At 38.4% G+C, this 11,842-nt stretch overlaps 1 protein-coding gene across 4 annotated transcripts in view; it reads right to left on the bottom strand.

The window, feature by feature from the left end:
• Positions 1-3,487: 3,487 nt before the first annotated feature.
• Positions 3,488-11,842, bottom strand: part of TLK1 (tousled like kinase 1) — a 69,246-nt gene continuing 60,891 nt past the window's right edge. For all 4 annotated transcript variants that reach the window (XM_077181414.1, XM_054636179.2, XM_077181415.1 and 1 more), the window contains exons 18-21: positions 11,022-11,157; positions 8,478-8,589; positions 8,096-8,203; positions 3,488-5,239 (exon numbers count right to left, since the gene is read on the bottom strand). In XM_077181414.1, the coding sequence (XP_077037529.1) occupies positions 5,063-5,239; positions 8,096-8,203; positions 8,478-8,589; positions 11,022-11,157 (533 nt within the window). In that variant the 3' untranslated portion in view covers positions 3,488-5,062. The remainder of the gene's footprint in view (positions 5,240-8,095; positions 8,204-8,477; positions 8,590-11,021; positions 11,158-11,842) is intronic.

Raw genomic sequence — 11,842 nt, 5'->3', positions numbered from 1 at the left:
GCATGTTCTGCTTCTCTGAGTCCTTTAAATCTTTGCTAGTTCTATCAGTTTTAGTGGAAACTGCTGTTCTACCATTGAAGGAAAGTGAAGATCTACTGATCTGCTTGCAAATGCACAGAGGAAAGCAGCTCTTGGTGCTCTTTCCCTCAAAGCTTTTGACAATGCTAACAGACAATCAGCTCCCTTTTCCAGCTTTCATTCCAGGCCTGCTAAACCCATGAGTGTCCCAACAAGTTTAGGTACAAAACAGAAGCAATCATCTCTCCTGTCTTTATCTTGCATTTTGACAACTCTTGGATCTCTTAACATCAACTACAAACTATCATAGTTCTCTATTAGTGAACAACATTTAGAAGAAGTGGTTTGAACATGTCTTCTGTCCTGAACTATAAATATTTCAGTATTCCAACATCAAAAATATTCTATTGATTCAGTAAGCTGCTGTCAGGCCCTTCCTAGGCACTGAAACGCTGGATAGTGCTTATGCCTCTTTCAGCTATGGCTGCTCCCAGACCTTACTGAAGCCAATAACTCTGCTAAGGATTGTCCTTCCAGTTTTGGAGAAGGGAGTAATTGCACAACCCCCCTGGACATCAATACTACAAATAACAGGAAGCCACAACCCCAGGCCACCTGCAAAATGATTCAGACTTTGCATATGGGTAAACAGGTTTCCCAAGAGTAACAGCAGACACAAGGGTGATGTCCAGGGACTGTTTGGTTTTTACACTGTAAGTACAACTGCAAAACTACAGAAACAGGAATGGGTAAGGGGCCTGGGGCTGAAGCCATGGCATTCCCTTCCCAGGAAACTCTTGTTCCATTGGTCTGCAGAGCTGTGCTCTGCTCAATACCATCGCATAGCTTTCATACAAGAGCAAGAAAACAAATTTCACTTTGCTGGCTGACCTGCAGGTCTGCCTATCTTCTGAGGACACAACAAATGTGGCTTGGATCTCCTCCACTGTTTAGAGAGAAAGTCCCTGGGTGTGTTTGAACGGTGCAGAGAAAAAGATTTGTACGAGGGGATTCTAAAATTTAAACATCCTGTAATTTCTTAATGATACCCAATGAGCTCTCGAGACACTAGATACAAAATGAGATTTCTAGGGAAAGCATTTTTCCTTGATTTACACACAGAATTTTACTGGCTTGGGAAATGTAGCACAGTGAAAAGATTGCAAGGTGACTCGATTTCTTCCAGCAAAAAAGAAAAATCAAATTTCTCCAACAGCAAGTTTCTCGAACATTCTGCTAGGAGCTGAATATCTGAAATTATTCTGCAAGAACCTCACTTATTCAGAGGACAATAATATTAATTTCAAAAGATACACATGAAGTTCAAAATTAAACTTTCTATACATGGTAACTGTATAGAAAGCAAAGCTCATGTACTATACATGGCAGGAAACTGGTTTTTGTGCCACAGTGCCCAGGACTGGAAATAATAGGCTTAAAGAGCAGTAAAAAGACAGGATGCTAGGGAAAACTAGAATAAATCACTTGGATAAGTAATGCAGCCATCACTGAGAGGCATTTTTAAGAATAAGGTAGACAAATTTGTCAGGATACAAGTAAACTTGAGCCAAACTTAGGTACTGGAAGACGTTAGAGAGTTTTTCAGGGATATTTGCCTAGGAAGCTTTAAGGACTGAGTAAAACCTGCTTAGTTTGTGGAAGGGATACTTAGAAACACACTGGCCTCAGGTGGCAGGTATGTAATGCCAGACAGACCCCCAGGATGGTGACTTGGGGAACTCTGTTTATCTCACTGGACTCCTTTCACCAATCTGTGATCACAAAGACATGAGCTTTCTGGGTCATTCATTATTTCTCTGAAAAATATGCAGTCTTACCTTTCCTACAAAGGCAACACAGTCCTCAGCTCTACAGTCCATGGCTGCCTGGAGGAATGGTCCAGGCCTGAGGAAGGGTATTTACCCCCTAGAGCCCAGGGCAGGCTCATGCTGGGCCCCGGCCGTGCCCCGGTCCCTGTGCTGTGGTGGCAGACGGACACGCTGGGCTGGCTGGCTCTCACCGAGTGTGGGGCTGGGCAGGCCCTGCTGCCCGGCACCCCGCAGCTACCAAACCAGAGCCCTCACTCTGGCTGTAGCTGATACAGAGAAAAGAGAGTTTTTTAAAAATGCAATAGCAATTGTGAGAATCAAGTATTAAAGGCATTGATATAAGGACACTCTCTAACCACACCGGCTCCAAATTTTGAGGCTCCCCTGTCTGATACACTGCCCAGGTCCCTACCCCACCAGGCCAGGTTCTCCAGTCTCCCTTCCCAATGCAATATCCCACTTCTGGAGAAGAGCACCAAGTTCTCAGTGCTCTCTGAATAATAATAAAAGACCAAAAGACACTTCTCACCTTGTGGCCAACTCCACTCCGTTGCCGAACCGCTCCTCCCACACAACACGGCTGCGGGGGCGGTGCTGCGCCCGCCCGGCCGCGGCCCCGCGGGCCGCAGCTTCTCTGCCTCACAGCAGCAGCTCCAAACCCAGCCTCCAGCTCCAGCCCCAGCTCCAACTCCATCCCCTGCCCCAGCTCCAGCCCCAGCCGGAATTCAGGGCACGGCTGAAGCAGCAACGCTGCTGGGGACCTGCATCCCCTCCCCAGGCTGGATGTGCCGTGTCCTGGTATCCGGCCTGGCCGGGCTGGATGTGCCGTGTCCTGGTATCCGGCCTGGCCGGGCTGGTGGCCCCGCCTCAGACCTGTGGTTTTCCTACAATCCGGAAGACATCAAAGCTGGAGCAGGAACACGCAGGATGCTTTAAATTCCAAAACGTGCTTTCCTTTTCGGAGCTGCTGATTTTAAAACACGCAGGTGTTTTAAAACCTGCTCAGGTGGCAGCGGCGTGGAGCTCCCCGGGCCATGCTGTTCCGGTGCCCGCAGTGCCACCATGCATTTCTCGACTTCCTGCGAGCGTCAAAAGCACTTTCCAAAAAGTCAAAATATTGACCAGCCTTCACAAAATAAAAACACAATTTCCACTATCCAACGTATTTTCATGTGGTAAAACCATCAATTCTATTTCAGTTACCAACATGCAGAATAAGAAGGAATGAATTCTAATGTGAACTTACAGCTATAGCACATTTTCCTTGAATTCTGCACTCAGACTTGTGCTGTAGAGAGTGGAAAGGATGGAGTCTCAGTATTCTGTTTGAGTCTAATTTTCTAATAATTCTATGAGCTAATGTTATCCCACAGCTCAATATTTTAAAAAGAACCACTGAAATACTTACAAGTTGTTACTGTGCAGTCCATTCAATCAAATGAAGTTTTGGTTACCTCATCATGACAGATGTTTTAAGTTTCATGAATCTTCCACTTTCACCTCCAATGCTACTTAAATTAATTATTGTATTATTGGCCTTTTGTTTGTAATTAAGAAGTTTGCTTTAAATATTTTTGTGCTCACTGATATGGTTATGTGATTTACCCTATGCTGAAATGTAAAAGCACACAATGAAAACCTTGAAATTTCAACTGCCTGTTGTTTATTACTGTTTTGGCTACATTCTCTACAATTTCAGCAGCATTTTAAAGAGACAGTTAACATTTCTTTATATACAATGAAAACAAAATGGCTTGCAACATCAGAAACAAGAGCAACAGTTTAACTGTACAATACTAAATGAAAACCTGTGGTAATACAGCCTCCTCTTTCTGCAACATGGACAAAATTACATATAGGTATTCAGCGTCAAGAATGGGATAGTAAAAAGAATAGTGAACAGGAGAGAGATACACTGTTCTGAAAAATAAGTTTCTACCATACAAGGCAGTTAGAAAATGTTTCACATTTTAAAATATCTGTACAAGCCACAAGAAACATTTCCTTGTTGATAGGAACTTCCAGAAATAGAGAATAACCATGAGCAACTTCTACACCTATTACTGATGCGCTCTGCGGGACGAGAACGCAGCGAACGGACTGAAGGAACTGTACTGTAAATTGCCAACACAGATCTGCTGTACATGCCTTGATTGATAACGATTGCCTGTGCTCCAGCTCTCGTACAGTTGACTCGCACCTGAAGGAGGTCATTTGACTCTTGTAAAAGTAAAAGCAACGTCATTTAGCAGCAATTAAAAGCGCCTTGAGGGAGACTTAAAAAAAATACAATATCCAATTAGAAAAAGCCATACTTTAAACATTTGTACAGGAATAAGTTGCTGAAATTTAACTGAAAATGTGACGTCTGTACAACAATTTACAGTAGAGCTAGAAGGGAATTTATCATTATTCCTGCATAGAACATTATACATGACCTGTTTGCATTTGGTTTCATACTGTTGCTTGCTTTTATTAGAAGCCTGGAAGGTTTCACAAGTTTCAATACCACAGCAAGTATAGTATTTAAAAAAAACCGAATGGATTTCAAAATTAGCAATCTATTTGAGAAGTAAGTACCAGGAATTCCATATCACCCTTCCAATCTAAATTCAGTGGAACACCACAACATTTTTGGAGGTACAAGCCTGAGTAGCCAAATAAAATACTCTAATTTTATTTGAAAAATCTGATGCTGAACATTATCTTTCACCATCTCACATTCCTCACTTTGGTTTTGAAAGATCAATGTCTTCGAAAGATGGCAGTTCATTTACTTCATAACCAGGCACAAAATTTTTCCTGTGTTTTTAAGTTTGCTCACTACCCTTTTTTATTTAAATAATGAAAAACTACCCTTCATGTTAGAACTTTCCAGTATCCACCAAATGTACTTTAAAGTATTAAAAAGATTATTTACAATGTTCCCCAGAAAAAAACTAAAAACCTTTTCTTCAGTCTTAAACACAGTATACCTGTTAGTTTGTAACAGGAAGTGTCATCCTTCTATGTTTAACGGTGTTTCTCAGAAGGGCACATTTATTCACAGTCCATGATCCACTCCAATCATACAAATGACACTATGTAGGAGGACTTCAGTCTGAAAACACAGTTATCAAACTTGTCCTGTGTAAAAACATTCAAATGCTTTCAAGCTCAAGTCTGCATCTGAAAACTAAACAAAAGTATCATCCCATTCCTCAGCTGGAGAAATTTCAGTACGAAATAATGCTTGAAGTAGGTGGTGTAGGGGATGCTGCTAGGCCAGTCATATGCAAGTTTCCTGAAGAATTTGATCTCCTCATATGAGGGAGAAGATAAGGATCATTAGCCAGCTGGTGGACATCAAATCTGTCCTCTTTTCGATATGCTAAACAGCGTCTGATAAAGGCCTAGAAAAGAAATGTACAAAGTTACAGTAACATTCCAAATACTTATATTTGCTTTCAGGCAAATAGGCAAGTCCTCCTGGATAAACTAGTTTCTAAACAAATTCTTTTTCTTAAATAATTCAAATGACCATGTAACATATTGCTGCTGAGCCCACTGAAGAAATGCAACATCACGGCTGAAAGAAAAAATCTGGCTTCAAATAATCACACTTCAAATATTTATTTCCATGTTTAGGAACTATATTTACAAGTAAAACATTAGCACCTCACCCAATTAGATTTTTGCATGTTTTATGTGAACAGATGAATAAAAACCAGGAGCAAGTGTCAGAGGATTGAAAAAGGAGACCTTTCTACTTTCTCCAACGAGCTTCTAAAACCATTGAGTGGGGAAGAATAGGTGGATGATGCAGAGATAGAATTTCAATGCTTTAGCTGAATTTTGAAAACAAGCATTTCCACATGTGCCATGACAGGGTAGAGCAAAACATGAAGCTGACATTGATGGTTGCCATGCTCAATAGCCATTAAGTAAAGAATATTTAGGAAACCACTACCTTGCTGAAACTCTCTTCCCATGAAAAACTCAATCACACCTGCTTAAAATTAACTAATCAATTGAAAAACTCTGTAGCTAAATTCACTATGTCATCCCTACATCTAGGTCCATACGACCTATGCCAATCATTTTACGCTGAAAGTTTCTGTCAAGTTTTATGTCTAGCACACACAGAACATTTGGTCTCCTGAGAGCCTGGGCTTCAACATTTAATGATAGAAAATCCTTATTATTGCTACAGAACTGATTAGCACATCATTACTTAATTTAGAACTTAATTTAAAAGAATTACATATGTCTTCTTTGATAAATCTGTTCAGCTGTTTGTTCTTTGCTCCAATTAAAATCTGGAGATTAAAGGAGAAAATCTGTGATACAAGTTCCAAAGAATCATGCTAGAATTTACTTTTAACATTTGCATATCCAGCATGGACAAGGTACAATATAAAAATTATGCACATCTGTTAGTAGATATTCACATGTTCTTGGATATTACAGATTTTAATCAAATTCTTCACAGTAAATCCTTCAAAACAAATGAACTGTAAACAGTTATTCTCAAGATCCTCAGAGTAACAGTTTGTGTCTGAAATGTTTTTAAAATACTTCACAGTTTTGTGCCACTGCAGCCACACTAGTGTGAAGCAAAGGACACCACTGCACAAAACAGGAAACAGTGAGGAGGATCAAAGGACAGTTACAGTCTGAAAACTAACTAACAATGTCATTTGAGGTTCCATATTTATTTAATCTCCGTGTTTTCCAAATCAGAATTTCAGTTTACAAGCTGTTCTTTTCCAACTGCCAGGCCTATAAATCTGAGAAACAATTTGGATTCTATACAGTCATTGTAAATGGTCTACATTAAGAAGTTAGTCTGAAATTGTTTTATAGCATTTCCACCAGAGAATAATTTCTCCCTCCCTCTCACAGCTATCATGACAATGGTTAATATGAGTGGAGAATACTAGAAGTTTATTTCAGTCATTCAAACAAACAGACCATGCAAATACATAGATAATGCAAAAAGTTGCCAATTCTCCATGCTGAACTGCCTACTCCTTCCTAACATCCTCTGTATAAAAACTATTCGTGACAAAGAAAGGCAAAGTTAAAAGACACAGATATAAACTCTTATTACGTAAAGGTATCAGTAACATGATGTGTATTTGTCAATTGCATTCAAGGGACAGTTTTCTCAAATGCCAGTGAAAAACCAACAGCAAACAAAAACCCCAATTCTAACTACAATTCTTCAACCAGTTTTTCATAACTTTAAATGCAACTCTCTCACTAACACTACTTTTAGAAAATATAATTAACAGAAATATACCACCACTTGTAACAGCAAGTTTATGTATCCAAAAGACTTATTTTGTTGGGAAGCTACTGCCTCTAGAAATATATTTCTTTTCCTTTTAATCTTTAGAAGCTTAATGTTCCTAAATTTTTGGTGTGTCCCAAATCTAAATATGTTTAATTAGTCGCTGAAACTTGAATAAGCATTCTACTATCTTGGCATTTTTTTCTCAAAGAGCACATCTATTGTATCTGGTCATGAATATATCTTTCAAAAATTGGGACAGTTTTTACAAGCAAGTAACATATAATATTTTCTTCCACTTTCACAGAATTGGATTTGTGTTACAGATGCTCACATCAGTGATCATTTGGGAAACCACCTCAATCTGTTTCTGAATAGCCAGTCTGTGTAGAGGAATTGACACCTTTGTGGCAGAGAACTATTTTGGCAGTCTTATTTCCTGAATCAGCATCAAATTATCTTCTAGATTCCTAATCTCAAAAATTCATGTTTCTAAACTCAGATATAAGTTAATACCCACACATTATGACCTTTCAAAGGGAAGAGTATTAGAGGTCATATCCTTTAGGCACCTGATAGTCAAATACTTCTTCTAGCTGCAGAGAATAAAACCCCCTATTTCCAGAAAGAGTTGCTACTGTAGCAGCAGCATTTCACAAGAACTTCCAGTAAGACAGCCTGAATGAGACACATAAGGTCCTCTGAGAAAAAGTAAAGCAGACCATTTTTGAGGTGGCCTACTTAAAAACCACTTGCAAATTTCTGGAATATATATATATAGTTTTGCTTTGAAGTACATGATTTTGAGAAGTCCCAGAATAAGACTGCTTAAATAAAAACATCCACATACTAGCTTCTCAAGTACGTTTTTCTACATAGTTATTATGTTCTACAGCATTCTTGGGTTAACAACAATTTTACAGCTGAATCCTTCAAGATGAATGTTTTACTCAGAGATTATAGTAAAAGTTACCTTGGCTTCATTGCTTACAACAGGTTTGACAGGGAATTGAACTTCTGTGGCTTTTAATATTGTATTTTCTTGTAGGATATCTTGCTGTGATTGATTGTGGCCAAATGGCTGCAAAACAAGCACATGAATTTTTTTCAGGAGATTTATCCAATTACTTTGATATCATAAATATTTATCCTATAGTAAGTTGTTGCAGTATACAAACTGCCAACTATTCTGCAAATAAAAAAGTTACAGGCAAGATTTTCTAATATTTTGCAAAATCAGTGTACACCGCCAAAAAGTAACACAAATCATTTTCCATGTAGATTCATGTCTTTACAGTCTAGTGAGAATAGGCACCTACACTAAAACTCTTTAGATTTTCTAAAGCTTTCCTTACCTTTCTACCATAAAGGCATTGGAAAAAGATTACTCCAACTGACCACACATCAACCTTATTAGAAATCTTTGGTGGCTCTTTGCCAACTACAAAACACTCTGGAGGCAAGTACCTGGAAAACAAAACAGGCATTTCAGTCTGTAAGTATGGCATCACTAGAACATGCTCAATTATCCAACTGTGCAAACACCTCACCTACACATCTCTGAGCTTCTGACAATTGTACAGCTGCCCTACAATCTGCATTCCAACACCCAGCAACCCACCAAAACTGATATTACAGTTCTATACAGTTAGTCAGATAGAGGGTCTATTTAACACATGCACAAATGCAAACATTTTTTACCTAAACTGCCAATTATAATTTCTTTTTAAATTAGGACCCCAGGTTAAATATGAAGCCACCTATCAAAGCAAGAAAAGATGAAAGCCAAATAAGGCGTTTTAGCAAGACCTGGTTAGGAACAAAGAAAATGCAGATATGGCTTAAAGATCCTTTAACCAAGTTTTTAGTAAAAATGGTAACTTTACCCAGAGATGTGTATGATAGACAAAGGTGATTGTTATTTCTGTCCCTGTATTTTGCAGAAAGAGAACTTTACTTAATGAAAGTTGAGGAAGTTCCCATGCCATTCCTGAATTACAGAATAACTGATGAAATGGAACTTCTTTTAAAAAACAAACAAAACCTTCCATATATATTAATTTAAGGGCAGTCAAGTATTACTGACTGTAATATTTAAAATTGAAAAATGCAAAACAACTATTACGGCAACTACAGAACAGGCACTCTGCTGTCAACAACAATAAGACTTAAGGAGAAACTTTGAAGAAATATTTGTAGAAATAGAAATAAGCAGAAAAAGGGAGATAAAAAATGCAACAATTTTGAACAGCATCACAAACTCTCTTCTGGAATACTTGTCTACAATTCTGATTACAACAATCAAGACAAGTGATCTTAAAGTAATACAAATGCAATGAATGTTACTAAAATGATCTGAAGAATGGATAGCCTATAGTTCAGAGGGAACAAAAAAGTGAAGGCTACAAAAACACCAAGGTGCAAGTACTAGGAGGGGGCCACAACCTACTTGAGGGAGGACAATGTTAGCACAGGAACAAACAAGTATAAACTGGCCACAAATATACACAGCCTGCAAATTAGAGGATTAGATTTCTAATGATCAGAGAACTGAGGTTACAGAAGACATTTCAAATCAGATTACTGGGGACAAAACACTAACTAAATTTACTATAAACATCTAGAAGTTTACCAAGAGATTACATAACCTAACTGCCTGGGAAGGCAGGTAACTGAGCCCAGTGACTGAGGAAATCCCTCCCAGGGCTATACTGCAGACAGTTTGTGCAATGTACTCTGAACAGATTCATTCCCAAGCTCAAACTCACTCTAAGTTTTTCCCTGCCTAATGAAGATTTTGGGCTCAGAGAAAGCATGAATTAGAAACGCAGAGACTCATCATGAATCTATAATGATTACAGATCTTTTTTTACTTCTAAGTTTCCAGCACCACTAGTGCCTGAGGCATTCTAGATGAAATCCAAAAGCCAAAATTCTTCTGATATATATTCCTAAAATAAAACATTTAAACTGGTGTTTAAATAGGTAAAGTATTAAAAAGAGTAGCAAAAGCCTAACACTTCTAAAATGCTTCAACTCGAGTAATCATTTTCTCACAGCATGAGCACAGTGGCATTTGAGGAAGAGTATGTGTTTCCTTTACTAAGAACTCTGAAGGAAAAGGCAAAAACTTTATTACATCCAACCCCTGAATATGGGAAGAGGTGCAAAGCAAATGGGAATGACACTGGCTTCTCTGTAGAGCAAATGACTTGTAACAACCTGCCCAGTAAAGGATTTCTAATCCACCCACTGACACAGCCAGCACATACCCAGGCTGAAAGAGCTACTCTGCCATGAAGAATCTGCATCTTTAGAGAGTCTAAAAACAGATTTTCTGTAAGCAATGACATGCTTATTGTCATACCTATGCTTTGGCAGCTGTAAAACTCCAGTGTTTTGGATGAGCATGCAAGTACACAAAAAATAAATCCCAGCTGCTGGGCTGTCATTAATGTTTAGGAAGGAAGAGTGAATACTCTTTTGTCCTAAGGACATTACCTGTTGGCAATACCTGTTCTACAATTTTCAAGTACTAAGCACCCACACTTAATCATCAAATGTCTCTGTCAAATATCTTCAACCACCAGCAGCCAAAGAAATAATACCTGCCTCTTCAGAGGTTACCATGTTTCTAAATCACAGTGATCATCTCCACATTTATTTATACATATTTACTTATAAATAAATAACACACACACTCTTATTTTACTTTTTAAGTTAGACTCTTCTAATATTTGGGAATATCAACATCACAGTACTGCACCAACACCTCTGTCTGCCATCCATGTTAATATTTTTAGTCCTAGTTGTCTCTCCAAATTGGCTCTATAAGACTACATTTATAAAATCTGAACAATGATCCAGAGTCTAAACAGCAAAATCAAACCAGGGCTTACCAGTAAGTTCCTGCTCCCTGTGAAGTTAAATCCATTCCATCCACTCCATAGCTATCATCATCCATTATTTTGGACAGACCAAAATCAGTAATTTTTATTTCTCCACATGCTGTTCCATCTACAAGAAGGATATTACCTATTCAGGGGGAAAAGAAAAATGACTTCAAAAAAAGCTAACAGAATGCTTTATTTTCAAAACCAGGTTCAATTTTCAAGAGCATCTAACTTCATGAGAGGAAGTGACAATTTTACCGAATCAAAGACTCAGAACCACAAAACAGCCTGGGTTAAAAGGCACCCATGACCAAACCCACAGTCTTGGTGTTATTAGCACCATGCTTGAACCAACTGAGGCATATTTACATAATCTTTACATCCTCAAGTCTAGAGTAACTTGACTGTGATAAATTTCTGTGCAATTTCAGCAACTCTCCAGGTTACCATGATGATCTGAAATGGCTCTCTCATCTGGGAGCTGGTTGGTCAGCAAAGAAACACCAAAATGGAGTGAGGAAATATCAGAATGCAGCCACATACCAGTTACAAATAAGTCTCATTATTTTTCTGCCAGAAGAACCCTACACTACAGTTTTCATGGTTTGCATATGCCACAAAATTGTGCCAAGAAATTGCTGCAATCCTACAGCAAAATCTTACTCCACGTGTTAAAGTTGTACAATAATTCTTGATATAAAAATTATTTGATGAAGTTCCTCTGAGAACAAAAAATAATGAGACTAAGAATTCATTCTGTACAATTTCATAAGACAAAATAAACCTGTGTGAGCAGTTTATTACAGAACAGAAAGTAAACAGCCTGG

This window comes from Agelaius phoeniceus, chromosome 7 (genome assembly GCF_051311805.1).
Source record: "Agelaius phoeniceus isolate bAgePho1 chromosome 7, bAgePho1.hap1, whole genome shotgun sequence".
In the NCBI taxonomy this organism is placed as follows: Eukaryota; Metazoa; Chordata; class Aves; order Passeriformes; family Icteridae; genus Agelaius; species Agelaius phoeniceus.
The sequence above is the reverse complement of the archived record's forward strand: the minus strand, read 5'-3'. Positions and strand labels throughout refer to the sequence as shown.